We start from the raw sequence: 12237 nt of genomic DNA, 5'->3' as shown, positions 1-12237 counted from the left end.
GGAGCATAAATTTCTGTTTTGAATTTGGCCTGAATTCTGACTCTTTCTACATGTGGGGATGGCAAGGCCCCAGTGGTTATTTTGAAGCATGCAGTGCTTGCTTTCCAGCGGCGTAAACCTCAGAATTGGCTCCTTGCCAAATCTGGTGGGCCAGGGCTGGGGATGGGGCAGAGGGGTGGTGGTGGATGTGGGGGTCACACACCTCCATGTTACTGGCTTGTTCTGTAGTACATGCAGTGTGTGCTGGCTAAGTCGCTTCAGTCATGTCCAACTCTGTGACACTATGGACGATAGCCTGCCAGGCTCCTCTGTCCATGGGATTCTCAGGCAAGAATACTGGAGTGGGTTGAGGTTTCCTCTTCCAGGGGATCTTCCCACCTCGGGGATTGAACCTGAGTCTCCTGTGTCTCCTGCATTGCCAGGTGGGTTCTTTATCCCTAACTCCACCTGGGAAGCCCCAATTGTAGTATATGTTTATTTAGCTATATTTTAACTTTCTAAAATTTATTTTCATTCTTTAAAAATAATTCCTCATCCCTTGCCTCAGAATAGTTCATAGATTTTTTTTTTTGTTTTAACCAGCAGAATTTCCCTTTTGAAGAATTAAATTCAGTGACATTATCTGATCTGACCAAAGACAAAATGTGAGGCCATTAGGATGAGTAGTAGAATCCACAGGGGTAAAATTTATCAATCTTTTAAAATTCTTATTTAAATAGGACTGGATTGGACTGGGTCCATAACCCTGTCATCTGAATGAGATCAGTGAATAACACTTGAAAATCAAGGAACACCTAGAAGTTGTGAATATTTTTTGAAGTGTATTTATCATACAGAGCCTGGTCTTTCATTGGAACACAGCAGTCGTGGACATGTAGGCTTGCTCTTTGTTGACTCAACTAGTTTTCTAACCTGACAGTGTTTGGAATATAAGTAATTTTGTCAGCAACACTGCAAGGGACCAGTAAATTCAGGAGGTATTCTGCTCCATCTTTCTGTCATTGGCTGAAGGCCATATCCTAACAGTCCGGTGTTCACATTCAGAGCAGAGTACAGCTGGATCAAGTCCACCAGCCAAGGAAACAAACTGGAAACCAAAATGATCCAGTTATGGTTATTCTGACCTCCATTTCTAAGACTGACCCCGGAAATGTTATGATCAGAAAGTTAAGAGCCAAGCAACAAAGGATCCATGAGTTTGATCTTGATTAGAGAAAAAAAAAATGGGATTTTTTTTTTAAACAGTCTTTTCTATATCGTATGAAAAGAATCAAAATAATAACCTGGCATTAGCCCCCATAAGGTGACCAAGTCTCTTACAATCATGAACCTCCTAAGAACTTATGACCGAACACCGACCTAGGACATTTTGGCGTTGAAAATGGTCTCAAACTATTTACATTGCCTTTTCCTGTGAGTTTTAACGGTGAAGTGGGCTCTTCCTTTATTTCTAAACACTTGGCTTTCTTGCATTAGCATCAAGATGAGCAAGAGGTGGCTAAAATCACAGCATCGTTTTTTATTGCTCAGAGAGGGAGCTCATTAATGTCCATTTGGGTTTAATACTGGAATTGTTTTTGTATTTAAAACTATCTTTTGTAATCTCAATGTAAGATCAGAAAGCTGTGCCTTACTTAGAGTACAGTATTTCCATCTGAGAAGGGAGGGAGGCCCTGTACCTAGGGCGACCGTATAATTTAGCATCCCAACTGGGTCACTTTTGAAAGTGAAAGAGAACTTTCCTCATAACTGCATCAGAATAACAGACAAACTCTGAGGTCTCGCTCAGGCAAACCCTGCTATACAGCAAGCTGTAGAGATCATCCATGATCCAGTGCATCTTGCCACCAAGACTTGCAGATCAGTGATTTCCTGTTATGTTTTTAAATTGTTATTGATTTATCTATTCATTCTTGACTGTGCTAGGTCTTTGCTACTGCACTCAGGCTTTCTCTTGTTGCAGCCAGCAGGGGCTACTCTTTACTGTGGTACGGGGGCTTAGTTGTCCTGAGGGCATGTGGGATTTTACCGAACCAGGGATTAAACCCATGTCCCCTGCATTGGCAGGTGAACTCTTAACCACTGGACCACCAGAGAAGCCTGCAGATAGTGATTTTTAAGAAACTTCTACTTTTCCATAAGTTTTTCCTACCTACCGTTTTAATTGCTGCAGACTGTTCTCAATCGTATTCGTGATTCCAGATGATAACCCAGAGCTGTTTTGCTTATGATACAATTGTGTATAATAATTGCAGGAGGATGCCATGGGGTGGCGGGGTGAAGAGAGACAGAGGATTAGGAAGTGAAGGCAGTGAATTTGCAGAAAGTCAAGCATCTCAGTAAAACATCTGACAAGACCATCTGCTGAGAGGACTCGAGCATCAAGAGAGTCCTCAGGGAGGGGCCAGTTTGGGATGTGTTCAGGGGCATCCCATTTGCACTTTCAGGATGAGATCTAAATATTTAACCTTCAGCTGGAAGAGGGCCGTATTCAGCACCCTGTACCCAAGGAAACAAAGCCAAGAGCATTCATGCGTGAAAATCTTTGTTTGAGAGATAAAGACAAGGCCAATTAACATGGTGGGCCAAAAGGACTCTTGCTTTATTTCTACAGCTGTTTTCTTCCCCGGCTGACTCAACTTGGCAGTAGCTTGCCCACAACTCAAAGAAATGACTCACACACCTTCACTAGGAAAATGCTAGGGACTGCAAGGCTCCTAGCTGCCTGCCAGCGGAGCCGTGTTGCTGGCTAACCAGATCATACTCGGGGGTTAAATTTAGGGGGAAGGATATTTAGGTTCTTTTCCCCCCGATCCCCCATACAGTCACACCGGATGTTATTGTGTGCTCTCATTCCAAATGATTCAGACTTCCTCCTTACCCAGTTCACATTGTGGCACACCCACTACGTGCCTAGCATGGAGTTCACAGATGACTCAACGTCTCCATCCACAAAGAACACCAAGTCTCTGGTTCTTGTATTCCAGCCTACTGAGTCATGTCGGTGCCATTTTAGGGGAATATGGCTTTGAAATAGTAGCTTTCAGACTGCCTTAGCCTTGTCTCTGTTTAGGGGTGGGAGGTATAAGAAAAGGGTCTTCCCTGTCCTCCACAGTTGGCCTTTCAAAGATGGCCCTGTGGGACTCGTCTCTCTAAGGCCAGGGTGGTAGTGGTAGTAGCTCAGTTGTATCTGACTCTGTGACCCCCACAGACTGTAGCCCGCCAGGATCTTCTGTCCATGGGGTTCTCCAGGCAAGAATTCTGAAGAGGCCATGCCTTCCTCCAGTGGACCTTCCTAACCCAGAGATCAAACCTGGGTTTCCTGCATTGCAGGCAGATTCTTTACAATTGAGCTACAGGGAAGTCCTAAGGCCAGAGTAGTGTCTCATATTTCATTGTGTCTTAAAATTGCAGCAAGATTAGAGACCTCAATCTTGTTACTGGTGCTAATCCCTTAAGGATTAAATATGTAGAACCGCATTAAAATCTTCCTAGTATTAAAAAACAGATGGCTGTAGCTCTTAACACCAGGTTTGCCGAAAAGTTCGATCAAGTTTTTCCATAAGCTGTTACAGAAAAACCCAAACGAGTTTTCCAGCCAGCCCAGTAAACACACCCAGGAAGGGGTTCCCAGACACTGAGGAACTAAGGGTGTTTGGTAACTGACATCGGGTGGAGATCTTGGGAGGACCCAGTGTCTACCCAAACGCTGATCCTGGAGGTGGGCAGACACCATGTCTTTGCTTTTCCTTTGCCTGGGAGAGACAGCAGCCCTGCACAAACACCCAGCAGCTTGTCCAGGATTACGCAGGCCTGGCCTTTTATCCACATCAGAAGTGCTTGGATTGAATGAACTTGCAGCTCCTAAACGGAGAAGGCAATGGCAACCCACTCCAGTACTCTTGCCTGGAAAATCCCATGGATGGAGGAGCCTGGTAGGCTGCAATCCATGGGGTCGAGAAGAGTCAGACACGACTAAGCGACTTCACTTTCACTTTTCACTTTCATGCATTGGAGAAGGAAATGGCAACCCACTCCAGTGTTCTTGCCTGGAGAATCCCAGGGACGGGGGAGCATGGTGGGCTGCCGTCTCTGGGGTTGCACAGAGTCGGACATGACTGAAGCGACTTAGCAGCAGCAGCAGCTCCTAAAGCACCTACACAATTAGCTGTAACTGCTCCTCAGAATCTGCCTGCTGATGCAGGAGACTTGGGTTTGATCCCTGGGCCAGGAAGATCCCTTGGAGGAGGAAATGGCAACCCACACCAGTATTCTTGCCTGGGAAATGCCATGGACAGAGAAGCCTGGCAGGCTACAATCTATGGGGTCATAAAACAGTCGGACACAGCTGAGCGACTAAACAACAGTATTTCATTCCGTATAACGTCCTCAAGGTTTGTCTTTGTCACAACGTGTGTCATGATTTCCTTGATTTAAAAAAGAAAAATTTATTTTTACTTTATTTTGCTTTACAATACTGTATTGGTTTTGCCATACATTGACATGAATCAGCCACGGATGTACATGAGTTCCCAATCCTGAACCCCCTCCCACCTCCCACCCCATATCATCTCTCTGGATCATCCCCGTGCATTCCTTGCTTTTTAAGACTGAATAATATTCCACCAAATACATGTACAACATCTGGCTTATTCATTCATCTGTTGATGGACATTTTTGTTGCTTCCACCTTTTGGCGGTTGTGAATAAAGCTGTCATGAACATGGGTGTCCTTAAATGATATTTCAAAAAGAAAAAAGAATTAACAGAATACCCTGTCTAAGCCCTTTACCTATATCATCTTACTTAGTCCTGACTTCACCAGCTTCTCAAGGGGCCACCAGCTGGTATCATCCCTCCTGGGCACACTGGGCCCAAGTGCCCTCGCCATTCAGAAGTCTCCTCTGTGTTTCTGAATGGGTCTGCCTCCCTTGACACCTGTCCCTACGTCACCAAGAACATTTTACCCTGATCCCACAGAACATGTTGGCCATCCCTCTGGACTGAAGTTTGTCTTTCCTTCTCCCCGCTGGCAAGACGATCCTGTAAATAACATCCACTTGGTACTTTTCTTAACACCATGAATCATTGTACACGTGGGCATAGCATCCTGTTTTGTAGCCTAAGACACTGATCCCTAAGAGTATTGCTCTTGCTTTTGTTTTCCTCTGTGTGTGAACCGAGGTGCTCATGCACACCTTGAATATAGGTTTTGATTTCAGTGAGTATGGGAGGGGCTTCTCAGCGCCCACCTCTGAAGGAGCATGGCACGTGCATTTGGTAAATTGTCCCTTCCCTCATGGGCGCTACTTATGCTGTGTTTCCTCATACTGAGGGGCCTCTGGGAGCTTCTCTTGTTGTTCAGTTGCTAAGTCATGTTCGACTCTTTGCAGCCCCATGAACTGCAGCACACCAGGCTTCCCTGTCCTTCACTATCTTCCTGGAGTTTGCTCAAACTCATGTCCATTGAATCTATGACGCCATCCAACCATCTCATCCTCTGTCGCCCCCCCCTTCTCCTCTTGCTCTCCATCTTTCCCAGCATCAGGGTCTTTTCCAATGACTCAGCTCTTTGCATCAGGTATGCAAAGTATTAGAGTTTCAGCTTCAGCATCAGTCCTTCCAATGAATACTCAGGGCTGATTTCCTCTAGGATTGACTGGTTTGATCTCCTTGTTGTCCAAGGGACTCTCAAGAGTCTCCTCCAGCACCACAGTTCAACAACATCAATTCTTTGGCACTCAGGCTTCTCTGCAGGTAGCCAAAGAGAAGTCTGGCTTCTCTCTCTACACACACACCCAAAATACCTGCCATCCCTCAGCATCCTCATGGAACTGGTTCTGGGACCCTCTTGGACACCAAAATCCACAGATGCTCTAGCTCCTTATATAAAATGACATAGTATTTGCATAAAACCTAGGCATATCCTCCTATGTACTTTAAAATAGTGGTTCCCAACCTTTTTGTCACCAGGGACTGGTTTTGTGGAAGACAGTTTTTCCATGGACCAAGGTGGGGGTTGGTTTGGGGATGATTCAAGCATTTTACATTTATTGTGTACTTTATTTCTATTATTATTACATCAGCTCCACCTCAGATCATCAGGCATTCAATCCCAGAGATTGGGGACCCCTGCTTTAAAACATCTCTAGGTTACTTATCAGTTCAGTTCAGTTCACTCGCTCAGTCGTGTCCGACTCTGCGACCCCATGAATTGCAGCACACCAGGCCTCCCTGTCCATCACCAACTCCCGGAGTTCACTCAAACTCACGTCCATCTAGTCGGTGATGCCATCCAGCCATCTCATCCTCTGTCGTCCCCTTCTCCTCCTGCCCCCAATCCCTCCCAGCATCAGAGTCTTTTCCAATGAGTCAACTCTTCGCATGAGGTGGCCACAGTACTGGAGTTTCAGCTTTAGCATCATTCCTTCCAAAGAACTCCCAGGATTGATCTACTTTAGAATGGACTGGTTGGATCTCCTTGCAGTCCAAGGGACTCTCAAGAGTCTTCAACACGACAGTTCAAAAGCATCAATTCTTCGGTGCTCAGCTTTCTTCACAGTCCAACTCTCACATCCATACATGACCACAAGAAAAACCATAGCCTTGACTAGACGGACCTTAGTCAGCAAAGTAATGTCTCTGCTTTTGAATATGCTATCTAGGTTGGTCATAACTTTTCTTCCAAGTAGTAAGCGTCTTTTAATTTCATGGCTGCAATCACCATCTGCAGTGATTTCGGAGCCCAAAAAAATAAAGTCTGACACTGTTTCCATTGTTTCCCCATCTATTTCCCATGAAATGATGGGACCAGATGCCATGATCTTCATTTTCTGAATGTTGAGCTTTAAGGCAACTTTTTCACTCTCCTCTTTCACTTTCATTAAGAGGCTTTTTAGTTCCTCTTCACTTTCTGCCATACGGGTAGTGTCATCTGCATATCTGAGGTTATTGATATTTCTCCCAGCAATCTTGATTCCAGCTTGTGTTTCTTCCAGCCCAGCGTTTCTCATGATGTACTCTGCATAGAAGTTAAATAAGCAGGGTGACAGTATACAGCCTTGACGTACTCCTTTTCCTATTTGGAACCAGTCAGTTGTTCCATGTCCAGTTCTAACTGTTGCTTCCTGACCTGCATATAGGTTTCTCAAGGGGCAGGTCAGGTGGTCTGGTATTCCCATCTCTTTCAGAATTTTCCACAGTTTATTGTGATCCAACAGTCAAAGGCTTTGGCATAGTCAATAAAGCAGAAATAGATGTTTTTCTGGAACTCTCTTGCTTTTTTGATGATCCAGCGGATGTTGGCAATTTGATCTCTGGTTCCTCTGCCTTTTCTAAAACCAGCTTGAACATCAGGAAGTTCACGGTTCACGTATTGCTGAAGCCTGGCTTGGAGAATTTTGAGCATTACTTTACTAGCATGTGAGATGAGTGCAATTGTGCGGTAGTTTGAGCATTCTTTGGCATTGCCTTTCTTTGGGATTGGAATGAAAACTGACCTTTTCCAGTCCTGTGGCCACTGCTGAGTTTTCCAAATGTGCTGGCATATTGAGTGCAGCACTTTCACAACATCATCTTTCAGGATTTGAAATAGCTCAACTGGAATTCCATCACCTCCACTAGCTTTGTTCATAGTGATGCTTTCTAAGGCCCATTTGACTTCACATTCCAGGATTTCTGGCTCCAGGTGAGTGATCACACCATCATGATTATCTTGGTCGTGAAGATCTTTTTTGTACAGTTCTTCCGTGTATTCTTGCCACCTCTTCTTAATATCTTCTGTTTCTGTTAGGTCCAGACCATTTCTGTCCTTTATCGAGCCCATCTTTGCATGAAATGTTCCCTTGGTGTCTCATAATACCTGATAATACCGTGTAAATGCTATGCTTAAGTTTTGCTTTTTAGAACTCTGGGATTTTTTTTCCCAAATATTTTCAATCTGTGTTTGGTTGAATCTGCAGGTGTAGAACCCACAAAGACAGAGGACGGGCTATATACTTACATTTCTGTCTGTCTGTCTCTCTCTCTTAATGCCTTGCACCCACTTAAGTAACCCTCTCAGCTCACATTTTCTCCAAACTTTGTTGCATCTGAAATAACCAAGTCCTCTTACCTCTCTGTCCACAGGCTGCACCTGGGAATTTGGAGCCATGGTAAACTACATCAAGAAGACATACCCCCTAACCCAGCTGGTGGTCGTGGGCTTCAGCTTGGGCGGTAACATCGTGTGTAAATACTTGGGGGAGACCCAGGCCAACCAAGAAAAGGTTCTGTGCTGCGTCAGCGTGTGCCAGGGCTACAGTGCACTGAGGTGAGTGATCCTGGCCACGTGCTCCCACCTCCTCCTGCCACTGGTCCTCCAGTTAGCTTTCATTTATTGAGATGTCCCCAGCACACCAGACCCTGGCCCGTGAAGACCTGGGGAAATGCTAGGGCAGACTAAGCAGAAGTTTCTGGGTCTTGATTTCACCTTGCTTTGTTTCCACATCGTCTACTAGAGTGGTCCTGTCAGACCCCTTCAACCTGGGATATGCAGCTGTATTTTGGGGGTCAGATCTGTAACACAGTAAGCCGAAGCTCCCTCCTCTAATAGCTGCTGTTTCCCTTTGGAGTCTCTGAGATGACTTACGTTCTTCATTATCCAGGAGTTTTGTAGGACTGTGGGTTTATGAAAACACAGGAGACCTGGCAAACCAGAGTCTGAGAGCTGGACCACGTTATGACCCCAACCTCTCCTATGTGCCAGAGTTGAGTCTCAGTTGGCATCTGGAAGGGATCTGTAGAAACCGTGTAATCCATGCCCTCACAGTCAAATAGTCATCTGTCTCAGCATTGCAGGATCACACATAAGAGGTGACCTGCTGGGTAGAGGTTTACCTCTCCCGTTAGTCCCAACAACAGAAAACCGCAGGGTGAGTCCTAGGGGGACACTGTTGTCTGCTCTGACCTCCCCGCCCAGATCAGTGTTGTTCTCTATCACTCCAGAGTCACCACGCACACACATTCACACATACACACACACACACACATTCATGTACACACATACACATACACACTCACAAACATGCACATTCACATATACACACCCATACATATACACACATACACACTCATACACACACACATATACACCCATACACATACACACATACACTCACACACATACACACTCATATACACACACCCATACACATACACACTCACAAACATGCACATTCATATATACACACCCATACACATACACACGTACACACTCATATACACACACACATATACACCCATACACATATACACATATACTCACATACACACTCATATACACACACATCTCTCCACACTCTTTAAATGCATTCATATTTTTTCCTGTACTCACTCCTCATGATAATGTCTTTTATATTATAAATGGTTCATGGAGAAATCTAAAATCACACACACAAAAATAAAAAACAAACTCCCTGCCCTGATTGGTTCAGTCTAATACCACAGTCCTTGCAGACAACCCTTACTTACTGCCTCACCTCTATCTCTCGGTGTCGTTTAAACCTATTTTGTCATTTTCTAATGGATAAGGGGCTATTTCTAAAAATATCTATTACTGGAATTTGAAATCAACAAATCCAAAGGGCAAATGCAGGCTCAGAATTCAGCCTCTGCCCAAGCCTTAAAGCTTGGCCAAAATGGAGAATTGAAATGTACCCCAAAATAGACAGGAAACACTGCCCTGCTGGAACGTTTTCTGAGTTCTGGGGCTGAGGCCCGGGTCCCAGTTGTCCTCACCTGCAGTATGGGGGTGACAATAATTGGAACCTACCCTGTGGCGCCTTGGTGAGGGTCAAATGAGTTCATGAGAATGAACTACTTGGAACAGTGCCAGGCACGTAGAAAGTTGTCAGTAACTACCAATTACCATCATTATGCATTGTAAAATGAGAAGTGGGCTACATCATTGGATCACAAAGACCAGTCTAGAGAACATTAAGAATCACTTGGAGGATCATGTTAAAAATAAATTCATTTTCTCAGGCCCCAGCCCTGGAGATCCTGATTTGTGAGTCTGGGGCATGGGGCCAGGAATCTGCTTTTGGAAACATTTCACGGGTGACTCCTGAGGTGTTAGCCACGTTTAGCAGTCATTGGGCCCAGGGACCTTAGTGGTCTCTCCAGCTCTACTGCAGGCTAGGTTAGTCTCCTCATCCTCCTGTTGGGAATCCTCCCTTTAAATTCCCCTTTACACTCTGGTTTGAACCGGGACATGTTCCTTTGTGTTGACATGGCTAGAAATACCCAACTCCCGATTCTCAGCCATGATGTAACCAGAGTTACCCAAAGCCCCATCCTTGCCAGTAACTGGGATCTTAGAGCAATGAGCAGAGGGCCCGCCCCAGGATCCCGGGGAGACCAACTCTCGTCTGACTAGCGGTCCAGTTTTTGGCCAGGCTTCAAATGTCTGTAAAAATCAGAGTCCCTTCCTAAACCAAGCGTTGTCAAGTGACTAGAACACTGACTTCGTGTTCAGAGAGCACTGGGTTTGACAGGGAGGAGAATGTAGGACAAGCTTGTGTTCCCTGTTTTTTAACGCGCAGAGTCGTCAATTAACAGCCTTGTTTCATTTTGCTGCAACAGCGCCATCTGCTGTTGGCCAAGCATACGACTCGCACAGTTGAGGATCCCAGGTATGGGTTTAAGCTAGGAAGCTAACCAACGTCTGTGAGGTGCTCTATGCACTTTGCAGACGTGGTCCACACCACTTCTCTTTGAGGCCTTAGAGATCTTCATATTCATAATCATTTTCACATCAGTCATCTGCAAAGAGGAGAGAAACAGGCAACTTTATCCTCTGGAGCATAGAGATCCAGGCTAAGATCCTACACCCTACGCACAGGAAAACTGGAAGCAGATCAAAGAGACACGGTCATCCTATGTGTGCTGGGGCCGCTCAGGCTCAGGTCCCCTCAACGTTTTAATGAGATCTACTCGCCAGGAGACAGTGCCTTACTTTCAACCAGCGTAACCTTTTTTTTCCTGCCGAAGCTTGCGGGCAGTGAGCCTTTTCCACACTGGAATGATGGCAGCCATGCTCCCTTTACACGGAGGTGAAGCGGGGAGGGCCCATCTGCTGCTGCAGGGGCCACACAGGAGTTCATGCTTCTGGTAAATCCCTCCCCTAGTTGAGTCTCCAGAACTGCCCATCAGTGATCCGTCCTCTCCCTCTGGCTTCTCATCCCGTAACGCACCTCCCCACTAGCTAGAGCCAGTTCTAGGCTCAGAAGCCAGCCCCCGCTTGCTGTAGTTAGCAGAGTCTAGCTGCTGCTAAACTAGCTCACGCTTGATGAGGTGCTGAACCAGCAAAGGAGGATGACAGATGTCCCCAAACTACGTTGTATCCAGCAGACTTAACTCGTTCCCTCAGCACAAACAGCTGCCAACTAGCCCTGGAAATGTGTGTGTTCAGACTCAGCCTAACTCTCTGGTTTAATTAATCATTTAACGCTGTTAAGAAGACATGCTGCGTGCCCTGTCGTTCAGTCATGTACGACTCCAACTCCATGGACTGTAGCCCTCCAGGTTCCTCTGTCCATGGGATTTTCCAGGCAAGGATACTGGAGTAGGTTGCCATTTCCTTCTCCAGGGGATATTCCTGACCCCTGGATCGAACCCACGTCTCTTATGTCTCCTGCATTGGCAGGCAGATTCATTACCACTGAGCCACCTGGGAAACCCCTGATTAGAAATTGAGGCATCTTGAAAGAACTTTATTGGTTGAGATAGGTAGATATACGGATGGGTAAAGCATTTCTTGGAGCCATCTGCTTCCCAGGCTGACATTCTCTTTATCCTCATGAGATGCATGCCCAGGAGCCTGCCCATCCCCCAGACCTCTTTAGCTGAGGCCAGAATTCAGACCCACTCTTAACACCACCAATTGGCCAGCTCTCCACTCACTACATGCACCCCTGTCTGCCAAATTTCAACCACTAGCTGAAGCAATGAAAACACCACCAAGGCTCCTAGGGCGACCTCTGTCAGGCCTGAGATGGAACTGCCTACAAACCTCACCCATAGAACAATCGGTGTGAACATTGCTTCTCTAATTCAACCTCCTAATTTGACAGATAAGGACACAGAGGCTTGGAGAGGTGAAGTGACTTCCGCAGAGTTTGGTGAACTACCCAGTGGGGTCAGATGGGCCATAGTTCCAAGTCTCTGTGCTAACTCATGCCCACCGGGAGGCCTGGA

At 45.9% G+C, this 12237-nt stretch overlaps 1 protein-coding gene across 1 annotated transcript in view; it reads left to right on the top strand.

The window, feature by feature from the left end:
- The window catches only part of ABHD2 (abhydrolase domain containing 2, acylglycerol lipase), a 117755-nt gene that overhangs the window by 85524 nt on the left and 19994 nt on the right, over window positions 1-12237 (top strand). The window contains exon 6 of the mRNA XM_040257578.1: window positions 8128-8311. Coding sequence (XP_040113512.1) covers window positions 8128-8311 — 184 coding nt within the window. The remainder of the gene's footprint in view (window positions 1-8127; window positions 8312-12237) is intronic.

This window comes from Oryx dammah, unplaced genomic scaffold, assembly GCF_014754425.2.
Source record: "Oryx dammah isolate SB20612 unplaced genomic scaffold, SCBI_Odam_1.1 HiC_scaffold_16, whole genome shotgun sequence".
NCBI lineage: Eukaryota > Metazoa > Chordata > Mammalia > Artiodactyla > Bovidae > Oryx > Oryx dammah.
The sequence above is the reverse complement of the archived record's forward strand: the minus strand, read 5'-3'. Positions and strand labels throughout refer to the sequence as shown.